The following is a 26,303-nucleotide window of genomic DNA, read 5'->3' on the forward strand; positions in this document are numbered from 1 at the left end:
TTTCTGTCTAACATTCCTGAATGGTTTTGCTAAGAGAAACCTGAGGAAATAAATACCTTTCTGGGATAGATTAGGAAATAAATGGTAGAATATCTGTCTTTGGTGATTATTATATCATGAATATGTATGGTTACCTGCAGCAGACATGTTGTCTGTATATCTGTTAGACTTGATGTTTATGGTGATAGGGCACAGGTTCGTAGTACTGATTTCACCCAAAACATGGAATTATTCTGTGCTAATGTCCAGCAGATCTGATTGTAGCTGTCGTTGTAAACTGTTGACACCAAGCTGTATATATGTACTTGTATTCTAGTATGTAAAAGGTTATGTTAATTATCCTGGTTACAATTCATCTGACCAGGTTCAAAACATGTGTGTTTCTGATTGATAAATTAACTGTTTACTACTTGTTTTATGGAAAGTAGATAAATAATATTTTTTTTTAATATTTTGATTTCTAGATAAAAGATTGATTCCTCCAAACCAAAGTACTGCCCAAGAACTTTCCGTAACGGACAGGTAAATATCTAATTACAAACCAGGACCTCTCTACTGTAGACAGGTAAATATATAATTACAAACCAGAATCTCTCTTCTGTAGACAGGTAAATATATAATTACAAACCAGGACCTCTCTACTGTAGACAGGTAAATATATAATTACAAACCAGAATCTCTCTTCTGTAGACAGGTAAATATCTAATTACAAACAAGGACCTCTCTACTGTAGACAGGTAAATATATAATTACAAACAAGGACCTCTCTACTGTAGACAGGTAAATATCTAATTACAAACCAGGACCTTTATACTAGATTTTTACAGTCTGTGTGATGAGGAGGACACAGACCCTCCAGACTAAATGTTTGTACAGTGTGTATGTGTGATGAGGAGGCCACAGACCCTCCAGACTAGATGTTTGTACTGTCTGTATGTATGATGAGGAGGCCACAGACCCTCAAGACTAGATGTTTGTACTGTCTGTATGTGTGATGAGGAGGCCACTGACCCTCCAGACTAGATGTTTGTACAGTCTGCATGTGTGATGAGGAGGCCACAGACCCTCCAGACTAGATGTTTGTACTGTCTATATGTGTGATGAGGAGGCCACAGACCCTCCAGACTAGATGTTTGTACAGTCTGTATGTGTGATGAGGAGGACACAGACCCTCCAGACTAGATGTTTGTACAGTCTGTGTGATGGGAGGACACAGACCCTCCAGACTAGATGTTTGTACAGTCTGTGTGATGTGAGGCCACAGACCCTCCAGACTAGATGTTTGTACAGTCTGTGTGATGGGAGGACACAGACCCTCCAGACTAGAATTTTGTACAGTCTGTATGTGTGATGAGGAGGACACAGACTCTCCAGACTAGATGTTTGTACTGTCTGTATGTGTGATGAGGAGGACACAGACCCTCCAGACTAGATGTTTGTACAGTCTGTGTGATAGGAGGACACAGACCTTCCAGACTAGATGTTTGTACAGTCTGTATGTGTGATGAGGAGGACACAAACCCTCCAGACTAGATGTTTGTACAGTCTGTGTGATGGGAGGACACAGACCCTCCAGACTAGATGTTTGTACAGTCTGTGTGATGGGATGACACTGACCCTCCAGACTAGATGTTTGTACAGTCTGTATGTGTGATGAGGAGGACACAGACCCTCCAGACTAAATGTTTGTACAGTCCGTGTGTGTGATGAGGACACAGACCCTCCAGACTAGATGTTTGTACAGTCTGTGTGATGGGAGGACACAGACCCTCCAGACTAGATGTTTGTACAGTCTGTATGTGTGATGAGGAGGACACAGACCCTCCAGACTAGATGTTTGTACAGTCTGTGTGATGGGAGGACACAGACCCTCCAGACTAGATGTTTGTACAGTCTGTGTGATGGGAGGACACAGACCCTCCAGACTAGATGTTTGTACAGTCTGTGTGATGAGGAGGACACAGACCCTCCAGACTAGATGTTTGTACAGTCTGTGTGTGTGATGAGGACACAGACCCTCCAGACTAGATGTTTGTACAGTCTGTGTGTGTGATGAGGAGGACACAGACCCTCCAGACTAAATGTTTGTACAGTCTGTGTGTGATGAGGAGGACACAAACCCTCCAGACTAGATGTTTGTACAGTCTGTGTGATGAGGAGGACACAGACCCTCCAGACTAAATGTTTGTACAGTCTGTGTGTTGGGAGGACACAGACCCTCCAGACTAGATGTTTGTACTGTCTGTGTGATGGGAGGACACAGACCCTCCAGACTAGATGTTTGTACTGTCTGTGTGATGGGAGGACACAGACCCTCCAGACTAGATGTTTGTACAGTCTGTGTGATGGGAGGACACAGACCCTCCAGACTAGATGTTTGTACAGTCTGTGTGATGAGGAGGACACAGACCCTCCAGACTAAATGTTTGTACAGTCTGTGTGATGGGAGGACACAGACCCTCCAGACTAGATGTTTGTACAGTCTTTGTGTGTGATGAGGAGGACACAGACCCTTCAGACTAGATGTTTGTACAGTCTGTGTGTTGGGAGGACACAGACCCTCCAGACTAGATGTTTGTACAGTCTGTGTGTGTGATGAGGAGGACACAGACCCTCCAGACTAAATATTTGTACAGTCTGTGTGATGAGGACACAGACCGTCCAGACTAGATGTTTGTACTGTCTGTGTGATGGGAGGACACAGACCCTCCAGACTAGATGTTTGTACTGTCTGTGTGATGGGAGGTTCGTACACTGATAGTTCTCTGTTTGTTGCTTCACACAGTGTATCACAGAAGGCATTTGAAGTATTATTAGTCTGTGTTTGGTTTACATTTGATGTTGTGGGTTTACTTTCTTGAGGAAAATCTGAAGAAATTTATTGGTGAGAGAAAAAGAGCAGTGAAGAAAAGATTTTTTATAGTTTTGTAGTAAGTTGATGATGTGTGTGTAAGTTTATGCTGGTGTGTGGTGAAGTAGGAGGTTTTACACATTGGGTTTGTGTGGTTAGGATTGTGTTTACCTGACACATAAGCTTGAAAAAACATTGGTGAGACAAGTGTTTACATATGTTTGTAAGACATTGATGGATATTTCAGTCTACCTTGTAGAAAATGTCATTGAGCTTGACGACATGTTTACCTCTTGTCTTCCATTTGTCTGTATTAGGATTAGAAACCCAGAGCTACTAAAGGAATTTTGACCAAATTTGTACAGAATCTTACTCAATAGGATTAACTATCTATAGAGTTTAAAGGTCAAATTAACATGTAACATAAAATGTGTAGTGGTAAAATGAGTGGTAGAGACTTAAATATTTATAAACCTTTCTACAACAATCAGATTTTGTTTGTTTTGTAATAAACCTACATTGAAAAAATGTCACCTGTATGCACCTTCATCTTTGAAATCAGGCATATAGGATATTTACCTCAGTCATGTGTCATGTGGATGTCAGTCATGTGTGATGTGATGTGATGTGGATGTCAGTCATGTGTCATGTGGATGTCAGTCATGTGTGATGTGGATCTCAGTCATGTGTGATGTGGATCTCAGTCATGTGTGATGTGGATGTTGGTCATGTGTGATGTGGATGTTGGTCATGTGTGATGTGGATCTCAGTCATGTGTGATGTGATGTGATGTGGATCTCAATCATGTGTGATGTGGATGTCAGTCATGTGTGATGTGGATCTCAGTAATGTGTGATGTGGATCTCAGTCATGTGTGATGTGGATCTCAGTCATGTGTGATGTGGATCTCAGTCATGTGTGATGTGGATCTCAGTCATGTGTGATGTGATGTGATGTGGATCTCAGTCATGTGTGATGTGGATGTCAGTCATGTGTAATGATGACCTCAGTCATGTGTGATGTGGATCTCAATCATGTGTGATGTGGATCTCAGTCATGTGTGATGTGGATCTCAGTCATGTGTGATGTGATGTGATGTGGATCTCAGTCATGTGTGATGTGGATGTCAGTCATGTGTAAGGATGACCTCAGTCATGTGTGATGTGGATCTCAGTCATGTGTAATGATGACCTCAGTCATGTGTGATGTGGATCTCAATCATGTGTGATGTGGATCTCAGTCATGTGTGATGTGGATCCCAGTCATATGTTTACCACAGTTGTATGTTGAATTTTTTTTTCAATTAAAGGCCACCTGTCCAAGGAAGTGCACAACAACCAATGCAAACAGCTGCTGGTCAGCTTCCTCCCCCACCTGCCAACAAAAAATCCCACAGTCGCAACCTCTCTGGTCAGTACCGAAGTGTTGACCAACAGGGACAGGTTAGTAAGTGCTGAAGGGGTAACTACCACTCTCATCTGTTTCTATATTTACTCTTTGTAGGATTCATCTCTTTTAATATCTCATACAAACAGGAGTATATCCACCTTCAGGCTGTCTTAGAATCTTGATAATCATGGACATGTTAGCATTTGGCCACCTTTTTTTGAAAGTGTACTAAGATTTTTCCCAATCTATCATTGATAAGCTTTCATACCATATATTCTTGAGTAATCAAGCAACAATAAGACCTTACCTGTTTGTAAACCTGCTTATAATGTTTATGAGTAGAATTACAAACTAGTGCTGTTGTGTTACAAAGCCACCCCCTGATTTTGAGTAGGAAGCTATCCTCTGTGTATATCATAGGATAGATATGATATGTACAATTCAAAAATTAAGTGTAGGTCATGACTTACACTCTATAGAATTAAACTTTCAGCATGAAATTAAATTTCAATTTCAGATTAATTCTAGAGACGATTCTCCACACAATGCAAAGTCTCCACCTTTCTCTCCGAAACAATCTCCACCCTCCTCTCCGCCAGTCATACCCCCTACCCAGAATGCAATACAACCAATCCCAACAGCTTCCACCATTCCAGTGGTTGTCCCGGTGACAGCCAATCAGAACTCATTTCCAGCCAACACACCCACAGTGATTCCAAGTGGAGCCCAGACCACGATTCAAACAGGACCTAGTGGGGGGCCGAGTGGAGGGCCCCCAGCAGGTTATGTTGCTAACTCAATGAATTCCACTCATGAAGCTGGATGGGCGTCATTTGAGGATGATGGCAGCGAATGCCATGGTAAGATGGTTGCACTATTATATCTCTGCATGTTGACAAATGGTCAAAATATATGTTTGATGGTCATTATGGATCTACTGTCTCTACTATGAAATATAGAAATACAAGCTTATTGTAGAACAATTGACTTTTTTGTTCTATTGATTGGAAAGAATGTGATAATTTTAGATACTTTGTGTTCATACCACATAGATTCTGTTAGGTATAAGAATATCTACTTTACCAATCCTGATATGAGACATTTCTGTTAAGAATAGAACATTTACTTCAGTAATCCTGATATGAGACATTGTTTCTGTTAAATGTAGGACATTTTCTTCAGTAATCCTGATATGAGACATAATTTCTGTTAAGTGTAGGACATTTACTTCAGTAATCCTGATATGAGACATAATTTCTGTTAAGTGTAGGACATTTTCTTCAGTAATCCTGATATGAGACATAATTTCTGTTAAGTGTAGGACATTTTCTGATATGAGATGTTATTTCAGTAAATCCTGATATGAGACATAATTTCTGTAAAGTGTAGAATATTTACTTCAGTAATCCTGATATGAGACATAATTTCTGTAAAGTGTAGGACATTTTCTTCAGTAATCCTGATATGAGACATAATTTCTGTAAAGTGTAGGACATTTACTTCAGTAATCCTGATATGAGACATAATTTCTGTAAAGTGTAGGACATTTTCTGTAAAGTGTACAACATTTTCTTCAGTAATCCTGATATGAGACATTATTTCTGTAAAGTGTAGGACATTTTCTTCAGTAATCCTGATATGAGACATAATTTCTGTAAAGTGTAGAATATTTACTTCAGTAATCCTGATATGAGACATAATTTCTGTAAAGTGTAGAATATTTACTTCAGTAATCCTGATATGAGACATAATTTCTGTAAAGTGTAGGACATTTTCTTCAGTAATCCTGATATGAGACATAATTTCTGTAAATTGTAGAATATTTACTTCAGTAATCCTGATATGAGATGTTATTTCTGTAAAGTGTAGGACATGTACTTCAGTAATCCTGATATGAGATGTTATTTCTGTAAAGTGTAGGACATGTACTTCAGTAATCCTGATATGAGACATTGTTTCTGTTAAATGTAGGACGTTTACTTCAGTAATCCTGATATGAGATGTTATTTCTGTCAATTATAGAACATTTACTACAGCAACATTGATGTACAACATAGAGAACATTGGTAATTCTGTTTGAGTGTTAAAAGTTTTTATAATGAAAATGTTGATCAGCTATATAATATCAGTAGAATGTACATTGTTCCTTTGTGTTAGATGTCAGAATCATGCTACATTAGACCAACACAGAGAGTGTTGTGTGTGCATCGACAAGGACAAACAGCATACATACCATTATGTATCCCATTTCTTTGTGGTAATGATATCAGGAAGGATTCAGATTTTAACTAAAATGTTGTATTGATTTTCAATAAGTTAGTAGTTTCATTACACTTGCTCTGTCACACAGACACTGGAATAAATAATGTTGAGAAATTTCCCTGCAGAACGGTATGATAATAATATGAATTTACACCCAGGCCTGAACTTACATTTCAGATAAGGAGACATTTTGTAAAGTTTGGGCTGTGTTTCTGTCTCTTCAGAGATACTGTCCAAAGATTTAGCCACCACAAAATGAAAGTGTGCTTTGATATTTTTCAGCTCTGAATTGGCATTATGAATGTTTATTGAGCAGAAACAATAAACATAGATCTGTTTTGATAGAAAGCACTTTCCGTATATACACATGTTTTACATTAGAGAAATCTCTCTGTGTAGGACAGAAACCATGGGTGACATAATATAGACATTTCACATGATTTTTTTAGTATCAAATTATTTGGTGTTATTTATTTTCTGTTTTTTTTTTTAGTAGACAAAGTAATGTTTATTTTCCAGACAGTAGAAGGGATTGTCCATGCAGGGTTAAGGCCCAGGAGTCAGTCTATATATGGTTATTTTACCTCACACAGGAGAGCATTTACTCACAATACTTATTGTTATATACCAGTGTACATATCTATACATTTACTTTCACACTCATTTATCCCTTGCTATACTGATCAATTTCGCAAATAAAATTGTTTTTAACAAACTTTAAAAACAGATTATTCTATGAGGAAACCTACCCTGAATATTGATTACTTTTTATGATCCTGACTTGTGCTGTGTTTGGTTTCCCACAGGGTTACTGGGTACAGGTCCTAAGAAAACTTACCCTGAATACTGATTACATATTGTAATCCTGACTTGTGCTGTGTTTGGTTTCCCACAGGGTTACTGGGTACAGGTCCTAAGAAAACCTACAATCTAGAAGCACCTGGGTTTGATTCTTCCTCCATAAGTTCTGACCCAGAGAGTGTCGACGATATCTGGAGCATTAATGAAGAACAAAGAGATTACTATGTCAAACAATTCCAAATCATGCAACCAGACCTTGGTGGTGCAATATTAGGTAAGTCTCAAGGTCATCCAGGTCATTATTGATTAGTTTGACCATGGCGTAAAGTTTGATGGTAATGGTAAAGTGCCTTTGTGGTGCATACTCAGATAGATCTGGAGAAAGTCTCTTTAAAAAACTGTTTATCATGTGTCTTATGTCTCTATCTAGCTGCAGTGTCTGTAAACCTTCATAATATTTAAATACTCAATGTAAGTGGAATCTGCCTGTTTGATATACAAGGATAATTGTATCATGGATTGATGTATTTATTAACCTGATTATTTCAGTTTATTAATTAGATGGTAGAAACACCTTAATGGAAAAGTGTAATACAATTCAAGTTAAATTTTATATGATAATGATAAATAACATAGTATTTACAACTTTGTAGGTGGCATTGCAAAAGATTTCTTCGAAAAGTCAAAACTACCTGTGCATGAATTATCAAAGATCTGGTATGTATGATTTCTAAACTCGGTGTCTTTTGAGATAAACTGACCAATCAGAAAATTGCTTAAACTATGAAAAATAGCAGAAAAAAGGTAAGGTTTAGCATCATTGACGATGTACTAAAGACCTATGGTACATCTTTGGAGGACAGGAGATGTAGAAGAGACTTGTGGTGGACAGGAGATATAGTAGAGACCTGTGGTGGACAGGAGATGTAGTAGAGACCAGTGGTGGACAGGAGATGTAGTAGAGACCATTGGTGGACAGGAGATGTAGTAGAGACCAGTGGTGGACAGGAGATATAGTAGAGACTTGTGGTGGACAGGAGATGTAGTAGAGACCAGTGGTGGACAGGAGATATAGTAGAGACTTGTGGTGGACAGGAGATGTAGTAGAGACATGGTGGACAGGAGATGTAGTAGAGACCTGTGGTAGACAGGAGATGTAGTAGAGACTTGTGGTGGACAGGAGATGTAGTAGAGACCAGTGGTGGACAGGAGATGTAGTAGAGACCAGTGGTGGACAGGAGATATAGTAGAGACTTGTGGTGGACAGGAGATGTAGTAGAGACCAGTGGTGGACAGGAGATATAGTAGAGACTTGTGGTGGACAGGAGATGTAGTAGAGACCAGTGGTGGACAGGAGATGTAGTAGAGACCTGTGGTAGACAGGAGATGTAGTAGAGACTTGTGGTGGACAGGAGATGTAGTAGAGACTTGTGATGGACAGGAGATGTGTGATAGACAGGAGATGTAGTAGAGACTTGTGGTGGACAGGAGATATAGTAGAGACTTGTGATGGACAGGAGATGTAGTAGAGACTTGTGGTGGACAGGAGATATAGTAGAGACTTGTGGTGGACAGGAGATATAGTAGAGACTTGTGGTGGACAGGAGATGTAGTAGAGACCTGTGGTAGACAGGAGATGTAGTAGAGACCTGTGGTAGACAGGAGATGTAGTAGAGACTTGTGGTGGACAGGAGATGTAGTAGAGACTTGTGGTGGACAGGAGATGTAGTAGAGACTTGTGGTGGACAGGAGATGTAGTAGAGACTTGTGGTGGACAGGAGATGTAGTATCTAAAAATTAGTAGATTACTGAGAAATATGATATGAGGTTTTGTAAATGAGTTGCCAGATTTTGTGTGAAAATTGATAGGATTTAGTGATGAAAGAATTAGGAGGTTTACAGCTTTATGATGAAGTTGGTTATTTATCACTAAGATATCTATTTCTGTCTTTGTATTGAAATGTGTTGTTTACTTTCGTATCTTCTGTATAATCTTTAGTACCTGCCAAACAGACAGAATGATATTTACTCTTAATTGATGAAATTTGTCAATGTTTGTATAATTACCAGTATTATGTGTTACAATCAAACACATTTCACTGCAGTGATGAAACATAATCATTGTTAATAAAATCAAGGTTCAAAGAAACAGCTAATTTCCAGCTTTCATGATGCTTTGTATAAAATGAAGTTTACAAGTGATATTTGTCTTAAAAATAATCAGTACGAGTCATTGTATGTAGGATTGAGCCATTGCAGTGTAGATATTTTATGTCAAATTTATAATTATCCAAGTTTTGTTACCGAGCTAGAAACTGACATACTTTAAGGAATGTAATTTGTATGTAGACTACCATTGTTTCTACATCTCTAACATTGACCCTGTCTTTTGTAGGCAACTGTCTGATTTGAATCGTGATGGTGCGTTATCACTAGAGGAGTTCTGTATAGCTATGCATTTAGTGGTATTACGGAGAAATGATATTGAGCTACCAGATCGACTTCCATTCTCTCTCATGCCATACTCTGCTTTTACCAATGGTAAGTCTGTTATAGGTAGTACATATAGTACCATACACTACTATAGAATACAAGAAAATACCAATATGTCATAATCCAAACTCAAATTCAATAAAACTAGGGCAAAATTTGAACAAGAACGATTTACACAGAGACTTTCAAAAAGGTACAAGGAAAATAATACTAGGTGTTCCAGAAGATGAAGCATCTTCTGCTTTGTCAACGACACATGCCATGTAAACCTTGGTCAGTCCAAGGAAATCGTGTCAAATTCTCAAAAGAGGTTCAAGCTTAATATCACACACAGAAATAGAATATTTCTCAATCAGATCAATGTGACAACAGTAAAACTTCCCCCTAATTTTACTCTATGTTTGATCAGGATGACCCTTTGTGTAGGATCTCTTCAATGACACATATAACTATGATTTTTACAGGGAGTGAAGCTTTAGGACAGTCAATAAAAACTGTCAATATCAGACAGATTGCATTGTCCTTCACTAAAATATATTTTTATATCAACTTCCTCTTCCAAAATGTAATTTTGTTTTTATTTTCTCGGATATTGTAGAGGAGCCATTCGCTGCAGACCTGCCTCCCGGAAGTACGCTGAAACGGACTACGCCCCCCTCATCGCCTCCAGCCCAGCAGAGTGGAGGTGCCCATTGGGCCCAGTCCCTGATCCAGGAATCGCCCCAGACCTCTAGCGAGATGTCCTCACCCAGCATCAAACCTGCCAACTTTGAATTCTCCAAACCGGTACCCTCAGATCCTGTTAGTGTTTATTCAGTAAATCTGGGTTTGAGTGTCTACTCTGTTCTACTCATTCTTGTTAAAAATTTACACATTTATTGAAAAAAGGGATTTTTACAAGGGCTGTTCCAGTGATAGTGTTAGAATACTGTACATATAGATTGTGGTCTGACATGTTGCAGGAAGACTGAATGTTTTAAACGTTTGTAAAGTGATATGATTTATACTTGTTGTGATCATCCGTATTGGTTTATGTAGAGTCAGTGATACACTACCTTACACATATATCATCACACAAGTATATTGAAGATTTATTGACATTTTGCCCTACAGGAAGCCAAAATTGTGCAGCCTGTACCAGTGAGAATGTCTCCGGAGAGTCAACGGTACCCACCCGAGGGTGTGGAAAGGGGTAGGGCGTTTTCAGGTATTGTGGCTGCTAGTGTATGCGGCTTTCTACTAACTCTTTCTATCTCTTCTCACTTTACTTCTGATGAACATTAACAGTGAACAGTGAGCTACTGGATGTCAAAGATCTAGAAAGGAAGAACTTACAACATAGTTGATAATGATCTATTAGTGTAAAGGATATCTTATGTTGTAAAAAGGCTGTGAAGTATATCACAAAATATATTCTCAGTATACACAAAAATTCTACATTGTGTGTCACAAAGTACACACAAAAATTCTACATTGTGTATCACAAAAATTCTACATTGTGTATCACGAAGTATTCACAAAAATCGTAAGTTAATTAAGTGATTTTAGTCTGATTTTTGCAAAGAAATAAAACTTCTATAGATACAATTAATGGTGGAGTTGAATTATACTAAAATTCAGACAAGAAAAATGACACTAAATTAGTCAATGATTTTAAACAGAAAGGAATGGATGATTTAGATACATGTAGGAAAAGAGACTCTGTTTCTTGTCTGTCACACTATCTCTTGGTGTCTCTGCTTAGCTTGAAGCTTATTATTGAGTGTAAAGTAAAGTAATTCTATTCCACAATGACCGTCAGGAATTATGGCTTGTGTAGTTGCCTGTCTAGAACTGCATTCAGTGTTTATACAGAGACATTACTGTAGAAGTTTAAGAAGAGTTGCCTCCCTTGAGGCACCTTGATTAAACAAATTGACAACATTGATTTTGTGGAAATGTTTTACTTCCTATTGGTCAGCATATTGAGATTGTAAGACACAGGAATTATCTTGCTTTGGCAATAAAACATTAAAAAAAGGAAAGGGATCATTTATACATAGTAAATGACCAGAGCACAGTGTTTACTGATGGCTATATAACATTACTTGTTAGAACCTTGTCACTCTATTCTGGTCTCCTTACAGAGGTACCCTGTTTACTGATATCTAGAGAACATTACTTGTTAGAACCTTGTCATTCTGTTCCGGTCTCTTTACAGAGGTACCCTGTTTACTGTTATCTATAGAACATTACTTGTTAGAACCTTGTCACTCTGTTCCAGTCTTTTTACAGAGGTACCCTGTTTACTGATGGCTATATAACATTACTTGTTAGAACCTTGTCATTCTGTTTCGGTCTCTTTACAGAGGTACCCTGTTTACTGATAGCTATATAACATTACTTGTTAGAACCTTGTTACTCTATTCTGGTCTCTTTACAGAGGTACCCAATTTACTGATAGCTATATAAGATTACTTGTTAGAACCTTGTCATTCCGTTTTTATCTTTGTTCAGAAGAACCCTGTTTACAAATAACTAAATGAGTGCATGGTAGAACCTTATCACTTTTAGATTGCATGTTTAGATGCATGGAATTCCTACTTTTGAATTGTAATTGTATTGTTTTGTTTAAATTTCAGGAAGTTGAGTTTTCTAATAATTTATCTGTATCCTTGACAAATTCTGTTTAGAATCAGATATTGATTTAATTTTGACATATATTGATTTAAATGAAGCTGTTCCTTAGCTTTTCATTGAACAAAACAGAATGTTGCATGAAGGAAAGGAAGGGTTGTATGGTCAGATTGTTCTAACTGTTTGAAAAGAGTTTTTTTTTCTTGAGATATCATCACGTGATGATACATAGATAAATTACTTACATGATTACTGAACAAGTTTGGGGTTTATTTAGTATGAACAACAAATTGATTCTGTGACAGCTAAGCTGAAAAGTGAGAATGTTTACTCTTCGTAAGGTTACCATAGGAACACAAGCTTGAAATATTACATACTGTATGGTTACTATAGGAACACAAAACACAATAGTGAATATTTTGTAATGTTACTATTGCAACACAAACTTAAAATATTACATACGTTGAAGGTTACCATGGGAAAACAAAGATAAAATATTACATAATTGTAAGGTTACTGTTGTAACACAGATGTCAGATTTTACATACCTGTAAAGTTACCATTGGAACACAAACAAAATATTACATGCAGATTACCAAGGGAACATGAACCACAAGGATCATCTGAGGGGGTCAAGGGGACAATGACCACAAAAATTAATTTAACCCCCATATTTCATTGTCTTTAAATTTCGCATAAAATGGCCCCTTTTATTTCTTATATTAACTATAATTGATGAAATTGACTCATTATTCTTATCTTTCAGAATATTCCCTGTAAAGCTTAACTTTCAGATAATCAGTTTTCATAGTTGCATTTCAAAAATTTTTTAGGATTATAGAATCATTTTGAACACACCCAGTAAAGTTGGTTGCTGATGTATGTTTGATGTTAGAACAATCTAGCCAGAACTTACTGTGTTCTGTTGGCTGTCGTTTGCTTGGTCTCTATTTCTTGCACATTTGGTGTCTGAATGTTTCCAGAGCCGGCCCCACTTGTTGACACTTCATTTCCCGACCAATCAGAATCCTTGCAGAATGATCCTAACATGTCCACCGCTGCCACTACTATCACCACGGTAACTGTGACAACCAAACAGCGGTCCAACACTGAGACTAATTATACTGCTGAAACAACTACCGTCCAACAAAATGAAGTTGGCACTGGCAGCAAAACTGCGCCTGCTAGTCAAGGGCAGATAACTCTTGTCAGTAGGCCAAGGCCAGTTCCAAAGAAAACCAATACAGGTACAGTGATCAAACAGATGATACCACAACAACTTAGATTAATTATATTCCAAGTATTTTTATGTATTGTTGGAATAACCTTGCAAATCAGTTTTATTCAAGTATGAACCATAGGGCATCATAGAAAGGTAATTATAGGGTATCATTATTCACTATTATCAGGGTTCATAAATAGGTATCACAGAAATTAAAAGTCTTGTTAGGCAGGGATTGTAAGAGATAAAGTTTTCACTATTATCAGAGTTTATAAAATAGGTATCACAGAAATTCGTACTTACAAGAATGATAACCCATCACAGATCCCCTCAATAAATATCAAACAGTTCCTGTTACATGGACCTAACATGTTGGATCACTTTTCTTTGGTAGCGAATTATATACATCACTGGGAGGTGGAATCTTAAGGACACTTAGTGATAGGAGTAATATCTCATCAGTCTGGGAGCTGGAATATAAAGGACACTTAGTGATAGGAGTAATATCTCATCAGTCTGGGAGCTGGAATATAAAGGACACTTAGTGATAGGAGTAATATCTCATCAGTGTGGGAGCTGGAATCTAGACACTTAGTGATAGGAGTAATATCTCATCAGTCTGGGAGGTGGAATATAAAGAACACTTAGTGATAGGAGTAATATCTCATCAAACTGGGAGCTGGAATATAAAGGACACTTAGTGATAGGAGTAATATCTCATCAGACTGGGAGCTGGAATATAAAGGACACTTAGTGATAGGAGTAATATCTCATCAGTCTGGGAGCTGGAATATAAAGGACACTTAGTGATAGGAGTAATATCTCATCAGACTGGGAGCTGGAATATAAAGGACACTTAGTGATAGGAGTAATATCTCATCAGTCTGGGAGCTGGAATATAAAGGACACTTAGTGATAGGAGTAATATCTCATCAGTGTGGGAGCTGGAATCTAAAGGACACTTAGTGATAGGAGTAATATCTCATCAGTGTGGGAGCTGGAATCTAAAGGACACTTAGTGATAGGAGTAATATCTCATCAGTCTGGGAGGTGGAATATAAAGGACACTTAGTGATAGGAGTAATATCTCATCAGTGTGGGAGCTGGAATCTAAAGGACACTTAGTGATAGGAGTAATATCTCATCCAACTGGGAGGTGGAATATAAAGGACACTTAGTGATAGGAGTAATATCTCATCAGTGTGGGAGCTGGAATCTAAAGGACACTTAGTGATAGGAGTAATATCTCATCAGTCTGGGAGGTGGAATATAAAGGACACTTAGTGATAGGAGTAATATCTCATCAGTCTGGGAGCTGGAATATAAAGGACACTTAGTGATAGGAGTAATATCTCATTAGTCTGGGAGCTGGAATATAAAGGACACTTAGTGATAGGAGTGATATCTCATCAGTCTGGGAGCTGGAATATAAAGGGCACTTAGTGATAGGAGTAATATCTCATCAGTGTGGGAGCTGGAATATAAAGGACACTTAGTGATAGGAGTAATATCTCATCAGTGTGGGAGCTGGAATATAAAGGACACTTAGTGATAGGAGTGATATCTCATCAGACTGGGAGCTGGAATATAAAGGACACTTAGTGATAGGAGTAATATCTCATCAGTGTGGGAGCTGGAATATAAAGGACACTTAGTGATAGGAGTAATATCTCATCAGTCTGGGAGGTGGAATATAAAGGACACTTAGTGATAGGAGTAATATCTCATCAGTCTGGGAGGTGGAATATAAAGGACACTTAGTGATAGGAGTAATATCTCATCAAACTTGGAGGTGGAATATAAAGGACACTTAGTGATAGGAGTAATATCTCATCAGTCTGGGAGCTGGAATCTAGACACTTAGTGATAGGAGTAATATCTCATCAGTCTGGGAGGTGGAATATAAAGGACACTTAGTGATAGGAGTAATATCTCATCAAACTGGGAGCTGGAATATAAAGGACACTTAGTGATAGGAGTAATATCTCATCAGTGTGGGAGCTGGAATATAAAGGACACTTAGTGATAGGAGTAATATCTCATCAGTCTGGGAGCTGGAATATAAAGGACACTTAGTGATAGGAGTAATATCTCATCAGTCTGGGAGCTGGAATATAAAGGACACTTAGTGATAGGAGTAATATCTCATCAGTCTGGGAGCTGGAATATAAAGGACACTTAGTGATAGGAGTAATATCTCATCAGTCTGGGAGCTGGAATATAAAGGACACTTAGTGATAGGAGTAATATCTCATCAGTCTGGGAGCTGGAATCTAGACACTTAGTGATAGGAGTAATATCTCATCAAACTTGGAGGTGGAATATAAAGGACACTTAGTGATAGGAGTAATATCTCATCAGTCTGGGAGCTGGAATCTAAAGGACACTTAGTGATAGGAGTAATATCTCATCAGTCTGGGAGCTGGAATATAAAGGACACTTAGTGATAGGAGTAATATCTCATCAGTCTGGGAGGTGGAATATAAAGGACACTTAGTGATAGGAGTAATATCTCATCAGTCTGGGAGGTGGAATATAAAGGACACTTAGTGATAGGAGTAATATCTCATCAGTCTGGGAGGTGGAATATAAAGGACACTTAGTGATAGGAGTAATATCTCATCAGTCTGGGAGCTGGAATCTAGACACTTAGTGATAGGAGTAATATCTCATCAGTCTGGGAGGTGGAATATATCATCAAGCTGGAACATAAAGGACACTTAGTGATAGGAGTAATATCTCATCAGGACACTTAGTGATAGGAGTAATATCTCATCAGTCTGGGAGCTGGAATCTAGACACTTAGTGATAGGAGTAATATCTCATCAGACTGGGAGCTGGAATATAAAGGACACTTAGTGATAGGAGTAATATCTCATCAGTCTGGGAGCTGGAATCTAGACACTTAGTGATAGGAGTAATATCTCATCAGACTGGGAGCTGGAATCTAGACACTTAGTGATAGGAGTAATATCTCATCAAACTGGGAGCTGGAATATAAAGGACACTTAGTGATAGGAGTAATATCTCATCAGACTGGGAGGTGGAATATAAAGGACACTTAGTGATAGGAGTAATATCTCATCAGTCTGGGAGGTGGAATATAAAGGACACTTAGTGATAGGAGTAATATCTCATCAGTCTGGGAGGTGGAATATAAAGGACACTTAGTGATAGGAGTAATATCTCATCAGTCTGGGAGGTGGAATATAAAGGACACTTAGTGATAGGAGTAATATCTCATCAGACTGGGAGCTGGAATCTAGACACTTAGTGATAGGAGTAATATCTCATCAGTCTGGGAGCTGGAATCTAGACACTTAGTGATAGGAGTAATATCTCATCAGACTGGGAGCTGGAATCTAGACACTTAGTGATAGGAGTAATATCTCATCAAACTGGGAGCTGGAATATAAAGGACACTTAGTGATAGGAGTAATATCTCATCAAACTTGGAGGTGGAATATAAAGGACACTTAGTGATAGGAGTAATATCTCATCAGTCTGGGAGCTGGAATATAAAGGACACTTAGTGATAGGAGTAATATCTCATCAGTCTGGGAGGTGGAATATAAAGGACACTTAGTGATAGGAGTAATATCTCATCAGTCTGGGAGGTGGAATATAAAGGACACTTAGTGATAGGAGTAATATCTCATCAGTCTGGGAGCTGGAATATAAAGGACACTTAGTGATAGGAGTAATATCTCATCAAGCTGGGAGGTGGAATCTAGACACTTAGTGATAGGAGTAATATCTCATCAGTCTGGGAGGTGGAATATAAAGGACACTTAGTGATAGGAGTAATATCTCATCAAGCTGGGAGCTGGAATATAAAGGACACTTAGTGATAGGAGTAATATCTCATCAGTCTGGGAGCTGGAATCTAGACACTTAGTGATAGGAGTAATATCTCATCAGACTGGGAGCTGGAATATAAAGGACACTTAGTGATAGGAGTGATATCTCATCAGACTGGGAGGTGGAATATAAAGGACACTTAGTGATAGGAGTAATATCTCATCAGTCTGGGAGCTGGAATCTAGACACTTAGTGATAGGAGTAATATCTCATCAGTCTGGGAGGTAGAATATAAAGAACACTTAGTGATAGGAGTAATATCTCATCAGACTGGGAGCTGGGATATAAAGGACACAACAGTTGGTTGGGAGCTTTTTATCTTGAGAAAGACATCATATTGAGAGCTTGAATCTCGGGCTATATGAAGCTTAGAAAAAGCTTATATACTAGTGGTACTATCTACAGTTGGTTGGGAGCTTTTTATCTAGAGAAAGACATCATATTGAGAGCTTGAATCTCGGGCTTTATAAAGCTTAGAAAAAGCTTATATACTAGTGGTACTATCTACAATTGGTTGGGAGCTTTTTATCTAGAGAAAGACATCATATTGAGAGCTTGAATCTCGGGCTTTATAAAGCTTAGAAATTATGTATCATGGTATATCAAACTGAGAGCTGATATTTCTTTGTAAATCCAGCTGAGTTACACATCTAGGGATTACATGATGATAATATCATTGATGCTGATATTAAAAGTCATTTGGGATTCTTAGTTATGTTGTGAACAGTTTTAATAATTAAGGGTTAAACTATCCTCCCCAGATGATCAACAACCATACAGGACATTTCAAATGTTTCTACTGTTAAATGGATAAGACTTTCAAATTTTACTTTGTATGTAGTTGTCCGTGACCGAGGCAGTAGTATGCATGATTGAGTGGTACATACTTCTGATGTTGGTGGTGTTGAAGACTTCTGTTGGCATGTTGCTTGTCTGACTGCATGAAGAATCCCCTAAACACTCTTTACTTTCATTTGAGTTTCAGTATTTGTTTGAAAAGTTGTGACTTTTGTGATGGAATTAGATATTGAAGATATAGCTGTCTAGTGTATAGTGAAAGTTACCTGTTGAAATGTAGATTTTTATGGACATTTTATCTCCCATTTTTTTTAGCTTTTTGACAAAACACACTCCACTCAACTCAATGTTTAAAGTTTGTGAGGTACCCTGTATTGTTAGGGAAATAATACGACTGACATGTTGGAGTTTGCTATAGACAAGAATACATGTAAGACTTTGTAAATGAATTAAAACTATAAGGTAGGATAGACTGGAACATATGATTCAGTGACTTTTCAGTTTGGGATATCCTGATGTACTATATTTAGATGATTTGACTGGGAGGATTCCCTCCAATTTCACCTGTCCAAACTGACCACAGGAGAGATTTTCATATTAACAATAGTATGATAATAAACTAAAGTCATTAGAATGAGTCCTACAAGGGATTGAACAGTCAGAAATTTTGCATCTTGGACAGAATATCCCTTTCATTTGTCAGAAATGTACCTTATATATTGAATTACTAAAAAACATAAGTTTTGTATTCACAAAATAGCCAAAAATATGATTCAGCTTATTCAATATAATGTTTTTCTGACACGACAAACAAGAATAAATGGTGAGATGTGTACTACTTACCCTGGAAGAGAACAAAAAACAAACTTACATGTAGGATAACCGTAAAATCTAGTCCACTCAATATAGATCAGTTATTACCTCCCTTTGATAACTTTTCTAGTACCAGGAGGTGTTGGCGGTCTCCTGATACCAGTTCCTGTTACTAGTCAACCTAGCTCTGGAGAAGGGGATCGACCGCCATTATCATCTACTCACAGTCTAGATAATGTTGTCAACCAGGAACCCCCTCGTCCTCCTCCTCGGCCGGGAGCTCAGCCACATGGCCGTAGTCTGTCTGTGGATCTCATTGGTATAGGTTTGTAGCTTCTCGGCATCAACATTATAAGTACATGCTTCCTTTTAAGAGGGTCATGTTCATATATCTTTTACTAAATCCAGTTTTCCTGAATCTGGAAGATTAGAAAAAGATAGTTTTGTTTCTTATCTCGAAGATAAAAAATTATTTTATTTCTGTTTGAAACATTTTTTTGTCTAAATATCTCCAGAAAAAAATTTTTGTTGGCGATTAACATAAATACTATATTATGTACAGGTCTTTCTACACCACCAGCTGTTCCTCCGAGAACTTCACCCAAAGATGTAAGTATTGGCCCCAAGTATTAGACAAAAATTGGTTAATAGTTATTAAATTAAAAGACAGGGTATACTTTTGTGGAAATCACATTTTCTATAGTGTATGTTAGGTACACTGTATATTAGGTACAGTGTATGTTAGGTACAGTGTATATAGTGTATTTATATTTCCAGAGTCCTGCCTATCGCAGTGTATGTTAGGTACAGTGTATGTTAGGTACAGTGTATATTAGGTACAGTGTATGTTAGGTACACTGTATATTAGGTACAGTGTATGTTAGGTACACTGTATATTAGGTACAGTGTATGTTAGGTACAGTGTATATTAGGTACAGTGTATGTTAGGTACACTGTATATTAGGTACAGTGTATGTTAGGTACAGTGTATATAGTGTATTTATATTTCCAGAGTCCTGCCTATCGCAGTGTATGTTAGGTACAGTGTATGTTAGATACACTGTATGTTAGTTACACTGTATGTTAGGTACAGTGTACTCAGTGTATGATAGGTACAGTATATATAGTATATGTTTCGTACAGTGTATGATAGGTACAGTGTATGTTAGGTACAGTGTATGTTAGGTACACTGTATGTTAGGTACAGTGTATGTAAGGTACAGTGTATACAGTGTATGATAGGTACAGTGTATGTTAGGTACAGTGTATGATAGGTACAGTGTATACAGTGTATGTTAGGTACAGTGTATGATAGGTACAGTGTATGATAGGTACAGCGTATGTAGTATATGATAGGTACAGTGTATACAGTGTATGATAGGTACAGTGTATGATAGGTACAGTGTATGTAGTGTATGATAGGTACAGTGTATACAGTGTATGATAGGTACAGTGTATGATAGGTACAGTGTATATAGTGTATGATAGGTACAGTGTATACAGTGTATGATAGGTACAGTGTATGATAGGCACAGTGTATACAGTGTATGATAGGTACAGTATATACAGTGTATGATAGATACAGTGTATATAGTGTATGATAGGTACAGTGTATGTTAGGTACAGTATATACAGTGTATGCTAGTTACAGTGTATACAGTGGATGTTAGGTACAGTGTATACAGTGTATGTTAGGTACAGTGTATACAGTGTATGTTAGTTACAGTGTATACAGTGTATGTTAGGTACAGTGTATGTTAGGTACAGTGTATACAGTGTATGTTAGGTACAGTGTATACAGTGTATGTTAGGTACAGTGTATACAGTGTATGATAGGTACAGTGTATATAGTGTATGTTAGGTACAGTGTATGTTATGTACAGTGTATACAGTGGATGTTAGGTACAGTGTATATAATGTATGTATATTTCCAGAGTCCTGCCTATCGACGATCAGCTGATGGAGCAGTAATAGCATCAGATAAAAAAAGTAAATTTCCAGAATTTAAAAAGTTCGAGTCAATTCCTTCACAAGAAGTTTTAGTCCTTCCTGAGATAGATTCTGTTGATGGGTCGGTGGAGGATTCTGACAGAACACGCCGAAATCTCTCACAAGATTACACAAAACTGGTGAGTCTTCTACACAAAACTCATGAGTCTTCTCTACAAAAAATCTGTGATCCTTTTACTTTACAAAACTTATGAGTCTTTTATCTCACAAAACGTTGAGTCTGTTACTATAGGAAACTGGTGAAATTTCTGTTGTGCAAGACTAAGTAGTCTATACATAACTGTTTTCAAAACAACAGGTTAGTCTTTTATACAAAACTTGTGAGTGATTTACTATGCAAAACTGATGGGTTTTATTACACAAAAGGGATAACTCTTCTACTACACAAAACAGGTTAGTCTTGCTTTACAAAGTGTGAAGTCCTCTAATGCACAAAAGAGTTGAGTTGGTTACCACTTAAAATTTATACACAAAACTTTGTTTTGGTTCTGAATCTGAATTCGCTTGTTAAGGAACAACTTCATATTAGTTCGTAATTGTTAGCTTCACCGGTCGGAAGGGCCAAGAGAGCTTATGCTATGGTGTAGAGTCTGTCGTCCCACATTCGGCCGTTTTGTTTTGTTTTTCCTTTGAACACTTCTTCCCAGTAACCAGTGGACCAAATTTTTGATATTTGGCTAGTATGTTCCTGGCATGACTCCTGACAAAGTTTGTGAAAATAAATGACCTTGACCTTTGTTCAAGGTCACAGGGGTCAAATTTGTTAAAAGCTTTAAACAACTTCTTCTCATGAACTGAAAGGCAGAGAGAGTGATATTTAGGTGGTATGTTCCTAGCATGGAGTGTGACAAACTTTGGAAAAAGAATTTACTTTGACCTTTGTTCATGGACACAGAGATCAGTTTTTTAAAAATATTTGAAATACTTCTCATGAACTAAAAGGCCTAGAGGCATGATATTTGACTCGCATGTTCTTAGGATGAAGCCTGAAAAAGTTTGCAAAAAGAAATCACCTTGATTCATGTTCAAGGTCACAGGGGTCAAATTTGTTCAAAAGTTTTGTAAGATTTCTTTTGAATAACCAAAGGACACAGAAGCATGGTGTTTGGGTGATAGATTCCCAAGATGAAGCCCAACAATATTTGTGAAAATAATGACCTTGACCTTCATTCAAAGTCACAAGGGTTAAATTTGTTCAAACCTTTAAACATCTTGTTTTTTGACTAATCAAAAGCTGAAGAGGCATGATGATTAGTGGAAAGGTGTTTCTAGGTCAAAGCCCAACAAATCAAGAAAAGGAAAAAGGAAAAAACATCTATATATACAGGTTTCTAAGCCATTCATTGGAATTAATTTATATAAAAGAAGTAAATGTTTTTGAGGTAGTTTGGTTGTCTCTCCGAGGTTAGATTGTTCTTTGTATATCTATGTAGGTAGTATATATATCAGATGTACATGATGAATGTGTTAATTATCTAATTAACAGGAACCCAGTGTATCCCAGGGACCAGAGTCTGGAGGTGAGACAGTTTTCTTTATAATTGGGTCAGGATTAATATAAGGGAAATAAAAGAAGTCAATGATGATTTGATTTTAATCTTCTTTATTCTGTGATAAATATATATGTATACTATAAATCTATTTACACTGATAATTTCTTGTTGCAGACAACACAACATCCACAGGCAGTGTGAAGGTCAGTCATTAACACTATATACCTGTGTTTATAAGTGTGTTATCATTACCTGTGTTTATAAACCTGTATGTTTTTATGGTTACTTGTGTTTAATGTGTTATCATTACCTGTGTTTATAAACCTGTATGTTTTTATGGTTACTTGTGTTTAATGTGTTATCATTACCTGTGTTTATAAACCTGTATGTTTTTATGGTTACTTGTGTTTAATGTGTTATCATTACCTGTGTTTATAAACCTGTATGTTTTTATGGTTACTTGTGTTTAATGTGTTATCATTACCTGTGTTTATAAAACTGTATGTTTTTATGGTTACCTGTGTTTATAAAACTATTTGTCATTGTTTTCCTGTGTTTAAAAAGCTGTGTGGTATTGTTACTGTAGACAGTCACAAGACAGATTACTATAGGTAGTCACTATAGACATGTAGTCACTGTAGACAGTCACTAGACATGCAGTCACTGGACAGATTACTGTATGTAGTCACTGTAGACATGCAGTCGCTGTAGATAGTCACTGTAGACAGTCACAAGACAGATTAGTATAGGTAGTCACTATAGACATGCAGTCACTGTAGACAGTCACTGAAGACACTCACTAGACAGATTACTACAGTTAGTCACTGTAGACATGCAGTCACCGTAGACAGTCATGAGACAGATTACTATAGGTAGTCACTGTAGACACAGTCACTGTAGACAGTCACTAGACAACCACTGTAGGTAGTCACTGTAGACAGTCACTAGACAGATTACTATAGGTAGTCACTGTAGACATAAAGTCACTGTAGGGAGTCACTAGAGAGTCACTGTCGACAGTCACTAGACAGATTACTGTAGGTAGTCACTATAGACATGTAGTCACTGTAGACAGTCACTAAACATGCAGTCACTAGACAGATTACTATAGGTAATCACTATAGACATGCAGTCACTGTAGACAGTCACTAGAGAGTCACTAGACAGATTACTACAGGTAGTCACTATAGACATACAGTCACTGTAGACAGATTACTACAGGTAGTCACTATAGACTTGCAGTCACTGTAGACAGTCACTAGACAGATTGCTACAGGTAGTCACTATATACATGCAGTCACTGTAGACAGTCACGAGACAGTCACTAGACAGATTACTGTAGGCAGTCACGAGACAGTCACTAGACAGATTACTGTAGGCAGTCACTGTAGACAGTCACTAGACAGATTACTGTAGGTAGTCACTGTAGACAGTCACTAGACAGATTACTACAGGTAGGCACTATATATACTGGTTGGTTGTATTTACAAAAAATTAGTATGTTTTATAGGCTTTGTTCTTAACAATTTTTTTAACTGGTAATACAGGTTACCTCCCCTGGTGTGACCTTCGACCTCCCCACTGAAGATGAGGCAGGAAGTGGGGAGAAACAGAGGGCACCTATATTTGCTATGAGGTAAGCATGATCTGTTCAGAATTAAACAATGTCATCTAATTAAATCACCATCAACATATTTTACGAAATGGTTAGATCACCTTGTCCAGTGTTCAATATGTTATAATATATATTATGTCCATTATGTGTCATTCACATTGATCAAATTTTCCTTTAAAACTGTACTAATGTACTACACCTGCACAAAACTATTACGCCTAATTCCATGTAGACTTTAAAAGAGAAACAGCTTTATGTAAATGGAGGTACGTGTCCCTCCAAAAGTATAGGACTTCACCAAACATAGGAAATAGAGGTAACACCTTTTGAGGAGTTGAAAAGATAGATAAAGAGATTTTGAGTACTGAAATATCAGAAAGGATTTTGTAAATGGAAGACAGTGAACACCCTCTGTAAGAAGGAGAAAAAGAACTAATGGGGAAATGTTGATTGGATTTATGTCCATTTCTTTTGGAATCATCATTAAAGCAAGGATATTTAGTGCCATATAAAGGGAATGTTATGTTTCTCTTAGCAAAATATAATCCAAAAATAATGTTTCAAATAAACATGTTTCATCATGATCTGTATATGGTATACTTTTGTTAGTACATTTCTGTGCTTGGTTCATTATATAGAACATATTGTTACCTGTTTTACAGACAAGTCAGTCGTGATAAGAAAGATCTACAAATGGCAATACGAACCCACAAAGAGAGAAATACAATGTTGGAGCGCCTCAACAGCGAACTCAACCAGGAGCTTCAGGAAGTCATGGAGCAACGTATAGCACTAGAGATACAACTGGAGCACCTTAAACCTTTCACCAGCTAACACAGGCTCTCCACACCACACCAGCTAACACAGGCTCTCCACACCACACCAGCTAACACAGGCTCTCCACACCATACCAGCTAACACAGGCCCTCCACACAACACCAGCTAACACAGGCTCTCTACAAAACACCAGCAAACACAGGCTTTCCACACCATACCAGCTAACACAGGCCCTCCACACAACACCAGCTAACACAGGCTCTCCACAAAACACCAGCAAACACTGGCTCTCCACACCACACCAGCTAACACAGGCCCTCCACACCAAACAAGCTTACACAGGCTCTCCACACCAAACCAGCTTACACAGGCTCTCCACACCAAACCAGCAAACACAGGCTCTCCACACCACACCAGCTAACACAGGCTCTCCACACCATACCAGCTAACACAGGCTCTCCACACCAAACCAACTAACACAGGCTCTCCACACAACACCAGCTAACACAGGCTCTCCACACCAAACCAGCTAACACAGGCTCTCCACACCAAACCAGCTTACACAGATCCTCCACAACACAACAGCTAACACAGGCCCCCTTCACCACACCAATGAACACAGGCTCTCCACACCACACCAGCTACCATAGGCCCCCTTCACAACCAATGAACACAGGCTGTCCACACCACACCAACTAACACGAAGCATTATTACTTCCGTATTCTACACAGGCCTTTCACATACTCTAGTGCTATATCAACTTTCCTCTCAAACTCTGTGTAACCCAGAGAATCTTTGAAAATTATGAAACTCTACAGTTGAATGATTCCTGGTAGATTATGTATAAAAATCCTGCTGACAAAATGTATAGTAGTTTGACCAAACTCACTTGGTCTATACTTCTCTTTATCCTGTTATGAGATCTATCCAGCTGTCAGATCTTTCCTTCCCCATTACCCAGCTATGAGATCTTTCTTCATATCCAGTTCCGAAATCTTTCCTTTTTCATATCCAGCTCTGAAAGCTTTCCTTCTTTACATCCAGCTGTGAGATCTCATTCCTTCCCCATTATTCAACTGTGAGATCTTTCCTACTTCCTATCCAGCTGAGAGATCTTGGTAGGATATCCCATCAATTAATTTGCTGGATGTTTTGTGTGAAGTGACAATAACTGATGATACTAGTTAAACAAGATGTAGCCTGTGATGTAGTGAGAATCATCGGGAAGTAGTGGTCTTAACTAAACATGATTTGTTGTCGCTGCTGGGACATTAGATCTGAAATGGATCACACATCAGGAG

The 26,303-nt window shown here is 37.9% G+C and overlaps 1 protein-coding gene across 1 annotated transcript in view; it reads left to right on the top strand.

Annotated features, from left to right (window-relative positions):
* Window positions 1-25,150, top strand: part of LOC132545791 (ralBP1-associated Eps domain-containing protein 1-like) — a 66,837-nt gene extending 41,687 nt beyond the window's left edge. The window contains exons 4-19 of the mRNA XM_060209483.1: window positions 465-522; window positions 4,161-4,293; window positions 4,758-5,100; window positions 7,398-7,577; window positions 7,957-8,020; window positions 9,699-9,871; window positions 10,395-10,597; window positions 10,910-11,003; window positions 13,396-13,659; window positions 19,237-19,431; window positions 19,669-19,715; window positions 21,041-21,235; window positions 22,603-22,636; window positions 22,784-22,812; window positions 24,157-24,245; window positions 24,887-25,150. Of these exons, the coding sequence (XP_060065466.1) occupies window positions 465-522; window positions 4,161-4,293; window positions 4,758-5,100; window positions 7,398-7,577; window positions 7,957-8,020; window positions 9,699-9,871; window positions 10,395-10,597; window positions 10,910-11,003; window positions 13,396-13,659; window positions 19,237-19,431; window positions 19,669-19,715; window positions 21,041-21,235; window positions 22,603-22,636; window positions 22,784-22,812; window positions 24,157-24,245; window positions 24,887-25,058 (2,273 nt within the window). The 3' untranslated portion in view covers window positions 25,059-25,150. The remainder of the gene's footprint in view (window positions 1-464; window positions 523-4,160; window positions 4,294-4,757; window positions 5,101-7,397; window positions 7,578-7,956; window positions 8,021-9,698; window positions 9,872-10,394; window positions 10,598-10,909; window positions 11,004-13,395; window positions 13,660-19,236; window positions 19,432-19,668; window positions 19,716-21,040; window positions 21,236-22,602; window positions 22,637-22,783; window positions 22,813-24,156; window positions 24,246-24,886) is intronic.
* Window positions 25,151-26,303: the final 1,153 nt, after the last annotated feature.

The sequence above is a fragment of the Ylistrum balloti genome, unplaced genomic scaffold, assembly GCF_031769215.1.
Source record: "Ylistrum balloti isolate Yb309-2 unplaced genomic scaffold, AGI_CSIRO_Ybal_v1 Utg369856, whole genome shotgun sequence".
Classification (NCBI taxonomy): domain Eukaryota; kingdom Metazoa; phylum Mollusca; class Bivalvia; order Pectinida; family Pectinidae; genus Ylistrum; species Ylistrum balloti.